Source organism: Juglans microcarpa x Juglans regia, chromosome 2D (assembly GCF_004785595.1).
Source record: "Juglans microcarpa x Juglans regia isolate MS1-56 chromosome 2D, Jm3101_v1.0, whole genome shotgun sequence".
NCBI lineage: Eukaryota > Viridiplantae > Streptophyta > Magnoliopsida > Fagales > Juglandaceae > Juglans > Juglans microcarpa x Juglans regia.
The window spans coordinates 26,617,467-26,629,776 of record NC_054596.1 but is presented as its reverse complement, the minus strand read 5'-3'; the positions used below and the strand labels follow the sequence as shown (position 1 = coordinate 26,629,776).

The window sequence follows — 12,310 nt, the reverse complement described above, 5'->3', positions numbered from 1 at the left end:
TCACCCAACCCTTGTCGCCAATTCTGGTCGCGCCTTCTGGTCACAGTTGGGTCTTCTCGCCTACCGAGAGGAAAGACTATTCACCTATTGAGGGGTAAGTCTTATTGCCTTTTCAGATCTCGTCACTTCTCGTTGGTCTAGCTCCACAATCTCTTCTTTTGTACCAAAATGCTCTCATTTTGCACTAAATCTTCTCATTCCTTCAAATCCAAGAAAATAAAGAAAAATATATAAAAATAAAATGAAATCAATAGAATTAAAGGAAAACTAACACTTTCCATATAGAAAAGAGTAATAAAAATCACATAAAAATAACACTTATCAACTATCAAGGTTACTATTCACTCTAGAAAAAATAAAATAATCTTTGTCCTATAAAATCCTTATATACACTAACCTAATAGTGCAAATCATTTATCGAAATTCAAAGACAAGAAATTCGACCAGCTAATCAAAAACAACAATTGTCAGACCTGTGAGAGACAGGACTATCTATATAAGAGATACTTCGCTGTCAAACTTCATCTCGGGTTTCAAGATTTCCAAGAAGTCAGAATCTCTCACTCTCTCTCTCTCTCTCTCTAAACTTCAAGGTGGAGGTGGAAGCTCTAACTCCATAGGCTACACTCATATTCTCACGATCTTAAATACCGAGGTCTTCATCAAACAAGGAGGCTAACACCATCGGTACTACACTCAGTGAAAACTCACTACTAAGGTAGGTTTTTTTTTTTTTTTTTTTTAACTACTAAGGTAGGTTCTTTCCTACGACTACACTAGTAATGTTGGATAATATTTATGGGTAGGTTGGATATTCATCTTCTACATCTCTGTCCCTTTCTCTTATGCTTTTTCGAATGGGCATATTTTCCCTACTGCGATTTATTGGTTGTTTTGCTAAAGGACTAATGTTATACTTTAAAAGAACTTACTTTCCAGTTTAAGAGGAGTTTATGGGTGCGTGAGTGGATCATGACCCCAATTCGAGATGGGACATTATCTCGGTGTAACTTCTCTGGTTAGTCAAAAGCATCTAAGAATTCAGTAATGTCCCTTGGGTTGTCTCTGGGTGACAACTAGATTGGGTGAGATAGTAACCCTCTTGGGTCAACATTGTTGCCTCTCTGTTGGAGGAAGCAAGAGACGTTGCGATCATGAACACTCCAGGCGTGGAGCTGGGTGTCAATTGTTACAAAGTCATACGTGCGGTTGTTACCATAGTGTGGCAAAGGGAGCCAGGGTGTATGTAGGACTAGTTTATGGGGAGAATGTAATGCACATGTTAATAAATGGATATGGTTGGTGAAATGGTTTTCACATGTTGAATGGACTTAGGGTTTAGAAAATGATATGAATATGTGATGATTTGGGCACTAGGTGCACGGTAATGTTTACGGTGAATCGTGATTACTTTATTTGCTCAGAGATTGGAATTTATATTGATAAATGTGATTTTTCATCACCATCTCTTACATTAATAGTTATTGTCTCTGGTTTTAACAAATTGAGATTTTCTCAAAATTTGGAAGTCCCACTTCAATTTCACTCCTTGAAACTATAGGCTTTGATGCAAATGTAGGAATTGAGGCAAGATAGCCGATGCAACCTAAGTAGTAGTTGTAACGTTTTGTTATTATTTGATTTGGGCAATGAGCAAGATGGGATTGTAATATTTCTTTGATAGTATGAATTAATGTGACTTATGGATATTTAATTGCGAGAATTTAGTTTTACATCTCTAGTACTAATATTTGAGTTATTTACTTGTTCATTTATGCTAAGACTTTTGTACACATGTATGCTTAGCATACGAACACACAAACATTGCGTAAGGGTTGCAACCTATGCGACATGCATCCTACACATCATGGTTTCTCGCCAAATCACAACCTTGGGGGGGGGGGGGGGGTAAGGACAACGACAAATGCTGAATCTGCATACATGCCTCCCATTGTCCGGAATTATGCAACGAGGGATGCCAAATCTACACACTACTTTCTTCCACAAGAACCGGATGATGTTGCTTTCCGTTATCATTGCCAGTGCTTGTGAAGTAGTCGATATCGATGACTATGAACTTCACGCTTCCTTTGCCCGAAGGTAGCGGGCTAACTGGATCAACTCCCCACAGCTCAAAAGGCCCCGGTGACATGATCAACATCAGCTCCTTCGGTGGGCAGTGAGGTATTGGGGCATATTCCTGACACTTTTGGCACTTTTGGACAAACTCTTCTACGTCTTTGAGGCTGTGTGGCCAGTACTATCCCACCCTCGCTACTTTTCCTACCAATGCTTTTCTACCTATGTGGTTGCTGCACACTCCTTTGTGTATCTCCACCAGAATGTACTGTGCTTATTCGGCATAAATGCATCTCAAGAGAGGTGTGGAGTAACTCTACCGGTACAAGACTTCGTCCACAAGGGTGAAGCTTACTGCCCTATTCTTGATCTTCCTTGCCTCACACTTCTCGTCAGGCAGCTTCTTGGCATCCAGGTATTTGATTATCTCTGTTGCCCATTTGGACCCTCGTCCTTACTTTTGAGATTTCAGCCCCTACTAAGGGCGCATGCTCTGCATCTACTGTTCTAATCACCATCTGCTTCTACAAAGGGGTGTCCTCCTACCTAGACACGGCTCGTGCCAACCGTCGGCCTTCTGGTTATTAGTTGGGGCACCTACTAAATTTGAAAATACCGGGAGAGGTTGTGTCTTTCCCCACAAGCATCAAGTATTTTTTTAGCCCCCCCTCCCCCGGGACTTGGTTGACGGACCACTTGGGAATCGGCTCTTACTTCCATTTTGTCGGCTCCCAGTGACTTGGCGACTGCTAACCTAGCTAGCATTGGTTCGTGCTCTACTCCGTTGGTGGTGGTTTTAAATGCCAGCCTGATGGTATAGTTGTGTTCACTCCGGCTTCGTAAAAATTTGCACCCCCACTCCTCCTCTAGCCCGGCAGGATGAGCCATCGATAAAGACCTGCCAGGGCTTCACGGGAGGTGCATCTCATACTTCTTCTGGGAAGCCGATGAACTCTACGACGAATTCTGCCAGCACTTACCCTTTCACATTTTTCCTGGGATCTACTCGATGTCAAATTTGCTCAGCTCTATTGCCTAGTTCATTAGCCAGCCTGAGACACAATAGATCTTCTTCAGGGGGTTTCGGTCAGAACCCGTATCGAGTGCACTGGAAGTACGGTTTGAGTCATTGCTTAGTTATCACAGGCTGAAGGCCAATTGGTCCATTATGGGGTATCTCGCCTCGACTCCTTGAAAAGCACGACTGGTGTAGTATATTGGCTTCCAGGTGCCCTTCAAGTCTCGTACCAAGGCTGCAAAGACTGCGTGCCGGGAGATGGACAGATACAGGCTCAAGGCTTCTCCTAGTTTAGCCTGACTAAGCAGTGGTGGGCTGGCGAGGTACTGCTTGAGGGACTCAAATGCCTGGTCGAACTTGTCATCCCAAGTCTTCACCTTCCACAGCACCTTGAAAAATGGTAAGCACTTGTCCATTGAATCACGAACCGATTGAGTGTCGTCACTTGCTTGGCGAGCCTTTGTACGTCATTAATGTTCTGAGGTGGGGCCATGTTGAGTATGGTGTCCACCTTCTCTGAGTTAGGTTCAGAGAACATGAAACCAAGAAACTTCCTGGACTCAACACCGAATGCACATTTTGCCAGATTGAGCTTCATATGGTAGCGTCGCAGCACCGCGAAGGCCTCGCATAGGTCGGCTAGGTGTTGTTCAAGGGTTCTTAACGAGCAGATCATCCACATAAACCTTCATGTTCCATCCTATTTAATCCTTGAACATGCGATTGACCAGCTGTTAGTAAGTGGCCCCCGCATTTTTCAAGTCAAAAGGCATGGCCATGCAGCAGTATAGTCCCCTATCCATGCTGAATAAAGTTTTCTCCTTGTATTCGGGGTTCATGCAAATCTAGTTGTACCCTGAATAAGCATCCATGAAGCTTAGCATACGGTGGCCCCCGATGGAGTCTACTATCAATTCGATCCCGGGTAGCAGGAAGCTATCTTTTGGTAGGTTTTATTCAAATCGGTGAAGTCGACACACATTCTCTATTTGTCGTTGGCCTTATTCACCAGCACGACATTCGATAATCAGTCTGGGTAGTGTGCCTCATGTATAAACCCTGTCATTAAGTGGTGGTCAACCTCCTCAGTACTGCATTTCTTATCACTAAAACTCTGATGCTTTTGCTTGACCCTCTTGGCCTCGAGGTCCATGCACAAGTGGTGTTTGATTATGTCAGGATTGAACTCGGGCATGTCCTCGTGGCCCCAGGCAAACACATCTTGTTGCTCTGTGAGAAGCTGCTTCATGGCTTGCCGTATATCAGGTCCCATACTACTGCTGATTTTGACCATTGTCTTGGGGTGACTTGGATCCAGGGGAGCTAACTCCAGTGGATCGTTTGGCTCCACTTGTATGAGAGCCTACTTGTCCCTAATCTTTTCTTCTCTAGTGCAAACTCCGTGGGAGGTGGCAGGATGTTGTCGCATCCCAGAGCTTCCACCACGTGGACCTCCCCCTTTGCCGGTTTCAGCTCCTACACATAGCACTTGCATGCCAATACTTGTTTGCCTCGGATCTCCCCCACTCCTGTGGCTGTTGGGAACTTCACTTTCAAGTGGTAAGTTAAAGTTACTACCTTCAAGTTGTTGAGGGTAGGCCACCCCAATATGGCATTGTATGATGAGGGGGCCTTCACCACTATGCAGTCTACAATTGTGGAGGCCATGTGAGGGGTTTTGCCAGCTAGGACTGATAGGGTGATGGTTCCCATTAGTTGAACCATGTTCCCCAAAAACCCTTTCAACGACATGGGCTCCTGCTGCTGTTGGGTGAGATCAATCCTCATCTGAGTGAAGGCATCCCAGAAGTGAATGTACGCTAAGCTACCGTTGTCGATAAGGATTCTCCTAGTTGTGATGTTGGCCACAAGCATGGTCACTACCAGGGCGTCATTGTGGGGGTAGAGGATTCCTTCTTTGTCAACTTCCCCAAATGAGATGACTGGTGTGTTTACGCTTCTTCTTTGTTTGGTCAGGTAGTGCTGAGCTAGGTACACTTCCTCATACCGCGCCTTCTTGGCATGTGCTATCCTACTGGAGGAGGTCAAACTGCCATCGGCAAACCCCCCGACAATAGTTCTGATCTCACCCAGGGGCTGTTTCTGTGGGTCGACGTTTGAGGGCGGTTTTGTGGAGGTTCTCTCTCCACCCACCGTCTCCTCGGGCTTTCACTCCTTCTTAGACAGTCGAACCTTCCTCGGCTTCGTTCTCGTTCCCTTCCTTGGATGATATGTCTCTGGGGGGCTATATGCTCTACCTCTCCCCCCCCCCCTCTTGCTCTAAGTGAGATGCAGTACGCGGTATTGTAAGATGTGGTCCGATGATAGGTGCAGTAGCGACAACCTCTGCCCTAATTGTCAACTTCTCGGGTAGTTGGTTTGCTTTCATCCTGTACAGACAATGTGACTCTGTTATATCAGAGTCTTAGACCTACGAGGGGGCGCCTCTTCTTGGGGGCCTTGGCTTTGCCCAAAGCCTTGGCCTTCCTATCGGCCTGTTCTAGTTCTGTCTTTTTTAGCTTAGTCAAGGCTCAGAGCGTGTCTTCAATGTTAATCAAGCCATCGGTCTAGTCCATTAATTCCCTCGGTGTAGTTGGAGTTCTTCTTGCCAACTCTACCATGAACAGGTTCCGGGGCCATATGCCTCCCAGGAGTGCCTCTAGGATATTTTTTCATCCTAGTCGTCCATCGTCATGCGCACTTTGTTAAACCTGGCCAAATATGTTTTCAAACTTTCATCCTTTGTTTGATGGTTAAGAGGTACATGATGAAGCGCCTTCTCCTCCTGTTGATCATGAACTGTGTGAGGAACAGACTGACTAACTCTCCTCAGCTATCGATTGACCCAGGTACCAACGACCTGAACCATCCCCTAACGGGCCCCCTTCAAGGTTAGTGGGAAGGCCCTACAAACAATTTTCCCTAGAAAACGTGTAGGGTCATATAAGCCTTGAATGTTTCCAGGTGCTCAAGGGAGTCCCTGGCCCCGTTGTGCATTTCTATTTGGGGATGCTGAATTTTGGTAGTAGCAGGGAATCACCTTAGTACTAGGTAAGCCTGTGTTGGTGAGCAGTTGATCCACCAACGTGGAGGCGCCCATCTTCCTCACCATCTCCTCATATTTGTCGATGAGGCTACACAACTCATGATGCATCTTCTTTCTTTCTTCTTCACTGGCATCTACCCTGCCAATGCTCCGAGATTCTTCTTGTTCATTCCTACTCGACCCTACCTCATCTTGCAGCTCAGTGTTGTTTCTCCTTAAAGCTTTGTTTTCTCGATGAAGATTCTCGACTTCTTCCGCATGCATTCTTCCATTTCTACAAACCATCCTTCCATGTTTGTTGATGTTGCTTCTTGTCCGTTGGTTGTTTGTGAACATATAGTAGCTGGCATACGAAGGACATGTTGCGTCTATAGAGATCCCACATACGGTGCCACTGTTGACGACGTGTTTCGTACACCTAGGCTAAGCTCCCACAACTTGGGGCAGGATCTTTCTACTTGCAATTAAAGAGACGAAAGTGAGCTCAGTGGTGGTCCAAGGAGCCTCCGATGCCAAAGTTAGTACTTCTTCGTCTTGGAGAATTGCATGTTAATTCAAGAGTTTAGAGAGAGTTATTCATACCTAGAGTTTGGCTTTTATACGAGGCATCGGGGGGACATCCAATACCCTATGTTAGAGGTCTGCGTCATGCCCACAATTGCCAAAGTCATGGCTTTTAATGCGGTGCGGCTTTTGAGGTGGCTCCATTAATGCAACGTAGTTCCCCGGGTGGCGTCTCGATGGTAGGTGGTAGGAGTGGTCACTTCTCGTCCCCATCGTCAAAGAATGCAGAGTTGTTCATATTCTGTGTTCACTTGCCGGTGTAGATCTTTTAATACTAGGTGTCACAGGTAAGTGTCAGGGTCGGCACGTCTTGTCTGTCCCCCCCCCCCAACTATTTTTCACGCAATGTTGCCCCTTTCTTCTAATGCAGCTTGTGGTTTGGGTTCTACTCGTGATTCTTAGGCCATAGGAGAGGAGCTATCTATGCCTATATGGGTTTCAAAGTCTTGCCCAGGCCCAATCCAGTGGGCCAGGAGGGGAATATCCACTCCACCACTTCAACCATTATGTGTCAGACTGCAAGCCTTGACAAAAGTATCATTAGAATAAAGATGTTGTTTGAAGTTCTAGGTTAGCAAAATTCGTTGTTTCTGCTAGCCTTCTAGAAATGTTAATTCTTAGGTTTGTAAGATTTTTTGTTTTTGTTAATTTCATGCCCTTTGGTTTTGGAGATGTTGAGATCACTTGAGAGAGAGATTAGGGAATTTGATAGTGAAATGAAATAAGATAGTTTTAGATGAAAATTGAATAAAATATTAGAATATTATTTTTTTAATATTATTATTATTTTAAGATTTGAAAAAGTTGAATTATTTATTATATTTTATGTAAAAATTTAAAAAAATTATAAAAAAGAGAGCGATGCACGGGGGATTGGATTAAATGAGACCGGTTGTATTTTAAGCTTCCTAAAATTGTGACGTGTCGTCCGACTATTAGAGGGCGTAAATCCTCTCTTTTAACACAGCGTCCAATTCCTAATCTCTTTCTTATTTTTTCTCACTTCCCAACTAATCCGAAGTGTTGATCCGGACCAAGCAGTTAATTATTTGCGCATCCTCTGTTTTGGTTTATCACTGTAGTTCAGAATACATTTTTTTAAATATTTTTTAAGTCCGATGTCTTTTCCCATTTTTTTTGTAGGGGACTTTTTCTTGGTTTTAGAGTACTTGATGAAGCTTGATTGTTTGCTAAAGGGTAAAAAATGAGACGGTGGTGTCTCAGCTTATGCTTTATCCCAACTAGATTTTCTAAACGAGCCCACTTTCTCTCTCTGGATTGTTTAACTACAAACACCATGAACACCACCAAGTTTGAGTTTCGTCGATTCCAATCCTTTTGGTACCACTCTTCACCAGTACATTATTTAACGGCTGAGTCAGCAGTCGGCATCCATCATGCTAAGGTGGTAAAGAGCGGCTCTTTCCAAAATTTGAATGTGGCTAATCATTTTCTAAATGTTTCTGTGAAATCTCAAGATTTAAATTATGCACAGAAGTTGTTCAACGAAATTTCTGATAGAGATGTCCGTACGTGGACAATTCTTATGTCGGGCTATGCTCGAATTGGGGTATCTACAATGGTGTTGGACCTCCTTAGGGAGATGCGAATTGAGGGTGTCCATCCAAACCAATTTTCGTTATCTATTGTTTTTAAGTGTTGTTCTAGTACAAGTGATCTTCGAATGGGTATGGGAATTCACGGGTGGATATTGAGAAGTGGAATTAATTTGGATGTCGTGCTGGATAACTCTATTCTTGACTTTTATGTGAAATGTGGGTCCTTTGATTATGCAAAAACATTATTTTCAGTGATGGTTGAGAGAGACACAGTGTCATGGAATATAATGGTTGGTGCATATTTGCACCTTGGGGACATAGAGAAGTCTCTTGCTATGTTCAATAGTATGCCCTCTAAAGATGTTGCGAGTTGGAATACAATCTTAGATGGTCTAATGAGAAATGGTTACGAAAGAACTGCACTGGAGCTACTATATGAGATGGTGAACAATGGTCATGTGCTGAATAAAGTTACTTTTTCCATAGCATTGGTTTTGGCTTCGTCTTTATCCATAATGGAACTAGGGAGACAAATTCATGGCCATGCTCTGAAGTTTGGTTTCGAGAAAGATGGGTTTGTAAGGACTTCACTTATAGATATGTATTGCAAGTGTGGGAAAATGGAGAAGGCATCAGTAATCTTCAGAAAAAGGCCTCTAGACTGTGTTGGAACACAAAACTCCAAGATCACTTTTGGTGAACCAACAGCAGAAATTGTTTCATGGAGTTCAATGGTGTCTGGGTATGTTCAGAATGGCGAGTTCAAAGATGCTTTAAAAATGTTTATCTCTATGGTCCATGAACAAGTTGAGGTGGACAGGTTTACTATCACAAGCATTGTTTCTGCATGTGCTGATGCTGGAATTTTGGAACTTGGCCGTCAGATCCATGCATACATTCAGAAGGTTGGGTACACTTTAGATGTTTACCTCAGTTCCTCGTCAGTTTACATGTATGCTAAATGTGGAAGCTTGGATGATGCTTGGACAATTTTCAAGCAAACTGTCCATCCTAATGTTGTATTGTGGACTGCAATGATTACTGGCAGTGCTTTACATGGTCAAGGGAAGAAAGCCATCTGGCTTTTTGAGCAAATGGTGCATGAGGGGATAAAACCAAACGAGGTTACTTTTGTAGGGGTTTTAACTGCATGCAGCCATGCCAGGCTTCTTGAAGAAGGCTCCAAATATTTCAGGTTGATGAAAGAAGTTTATGGCATCAAACCTGGAGTTGAACACTTCACATGTATGGCTGATCTTTATGGTCGAGCTGGTCACTTGGATAAGGTAGAGGCGTTCATTCATGAAAATGCTATCTCTGACTTGAGTGGGGTTTGGAGATCATTTCTATCTTCTTGCACACTTCACAAAAATATTGAGATGGGAAAGTGGGTTTCTGAAAAACTTCTTCAGCTTGAACCATTAGAAGCTGGACCTTATATTTTGTTATCAAATATGTGCTCTACTAATGATAGATGGGTAGAGGCAGCTAATGTGAGGAGCTTGATGCGACGGAGAATGGTTAAGAAAGTCCCTGGTCAGTCTTGGATCCAACTGAAGAATCAAGTCCACACTTTTGTCATGGGAGATAGGTCGCATCCACAAGACACAGATATATATTCATACTTGGATGAGCTGACTGGAAGATTGAAGGAAATCGGATACTCATCTGATGTGAACCTGGTGATGCAGGATGTAGAAGAAGAACAAAGAGAAGTGCTTCTTGGTTATCATAGTGAAAAACTTGCACTTGTTTATGGAATCATTAGCACTACTTCTGAGATGCCAATTCGGATAATGAAGAACCTCCGGGTTTGTATTGACTGTCATAGTTTTGTGAAGTATACTTCTCAGCTTTTGCATAGGGAAATAATTGTGAGGGATATTCATCGATTCCACCACTTTAAGAGCGGGCACTGCACTTGTGGAGATTACTGGTGAGCAAAGCCTTAGTGTCTCATACATCTAATCTTACAAGTCATAAATGGGATGATGCACTTCACTTTATACTTATTTAAACCCTGGAAAGCAGCTGAGCAGCAATTTAGCAGAGAAAGAACGGAGCCCAAATGGTCAAGCTTCCTAGTCCTCTCCTAAATGTTGCTGTCCAGGAGGATACTAGAGTTAAAAAGGGGGTGGGCAACGCGCAGACGAGTGAATCACAACAGGAATGAAGCCCATTGGCAGACGAAGACCAACTAAATCAGGTAGACTCGGGGTTAAAACTAAAAGCGAAGGCCAAATAGCGGACAATGCTGTTCTTGACAGAGACCCGTTAGTGCCAGAAAACGTCGACCTTGAGGGTGCTTTCGTGGTTTTTTGTTCAAAATAGGGTACAAGAGGCACTAGATGATTTTTGGACGATCTAGCAAATTGCTAATCCACAAATTGTAGCAATATGGAGAGATGAATCCAATATGTTTGTTGTGGTGTATTTGAAGAGAGATGCGATGGATTTCAGTGTTCACGTGTTTCTTGCTTCAGCTATATAATCTTTACTTGGGTGTTTCTCTCATGTAAATCATGCGTATTTGGACTACGCCTGCTACTTTATTACTAAAATTTCTGATTAGTTATTAAAAAAAAATTATAAAAAACTTGAATTAAATAGACTAAGAAACCATATATTTGATTATTTAAAATTAAAGAAACCCAAATTGTTTAGAAATCAAATGTTAAATTTGAAAGAGATACTTTAACCACAAAAGTAATATTCAAATTAATGTGGGTTAATGTGAGTCGTTAGATTGTAAAGTTACTGTTATTGTAAAGTTGATCTAGCAGATCATATGATGTCACGTCAATTTATGAAATTACTTTTGTATAATCTTTTTGTGGTGGTAGCAGTTTTTAATTTAAAAAAGATTAAGGTTGTGTTTGGATGTTGAAGTGAGTTGAGTTGAGTTGAGTTGAGATGATAAAATATTGTTAGAATATTATTTTTTAGTATTATTATTATTTTAAAATTTGAAAAAATTGAATTGTTTATTATATTTTGTATTAAAATTTGAAAAAATTGTAATGATGAGTTGAGATAAGTTGGCCACATCGCCAAACCTAACCGTGCACGTGAGGGGTGTTGTATGGTTCTATGAAGGGCCGGCCACGGCACCCATAATTGGCCAGCCGGTAGTGGCTCACAAGGGCCACCTTGTGGAGGCCCAATTTGAACAATCATGATGGTGACTTTCAAGGGCTACCACAAACATGGCCTTCTCGATCCACCTCAGGGGTGGTTGGCCTTAGATTTCTTTATTAATCTTAATTATTCTGATTTTAACATAAAATTCATTTTTAATAACTTTTTATTTTGAAAATATAGGATTTTATTTTTAGTTTTCTAATACAAGTCACATGTAACCTGTCAAACGACAGATGTGGAATCATATTTTTTTCTTTTAGTAAAAGATTTTATTCAGAATGGCAAAAGTAGATGTAGCCTAAATACACAAGATAAAATACCTAGTTAAGATGAAGAAATAGATACAAGGAAATTATGAAAATCTAGCCCACCAAAGTCAATATCTTTAGTCCATAGAAATAATGTATTAAAAGAAACAATCTAATCTCCTTCAGTGAGCGTTCCCTATCTTCTAATTCTTCGATCATTTCGTTTTGTCTGTATGCACCATAGAATACAAATAGAAACCATCTTTCACCTAGTTGCAATTTGTAGAATACCGCAAATGCTTCTCCGGTTGGCTAGAAGATTGACCACTTTTGTAGGCATCACCCAAGCTGGCTTCATTCTTTCAAAGAAATCAAACCATAATACTTTGGCAACCACATAATGGAGTAACAGATGACACGTTGTTTCATCACTTTTTTTGTACATACAACACCGCTCAATAATAATCATCCGATATTTTCATAACATGTTCATGGTTAAGATCTTTCCCAAAGAAGTTGTTCATGCCAAAAATACTATCTTTAAGGTGCCTTATATCTCGAACATCCCAAGTGGAAAGAATTCCTAGAAGATCTTCACCATATCATCCATCACAATTTCCCAATAAGATTGAAAGAAACCTATAGTGAAATCATT

At 41.9% G+C, this 12,310-nt stretch overlaps 1 protein-coding gene across 1 annotated transcript; it reads left to right on the top strand.

Annotated features, from left to right (window-relative positions):
• Positions 1-7,635: 7,635 nt before the first annotated feature.
• On the top strand, positions 7,636-10,704 carry LOC121250410 (pentatricopeptide repeat-containing protein At4g21065-like). Its single transcript, XM_041149537.1, has one exon. The coding sequence runs from the start codon at positions 7,912-7,914 to the stop codon at positions 10,204-10,206; it is 2,295 nt and encodes a 764-aa protein (XP_041005471.1). The 5' UTR covers positions 7,636-7,911; the 3' UTR covers positions 10,207-10,704.
• Positions 10,705-12,310: the final 1,606 nt, after the last annotated feature.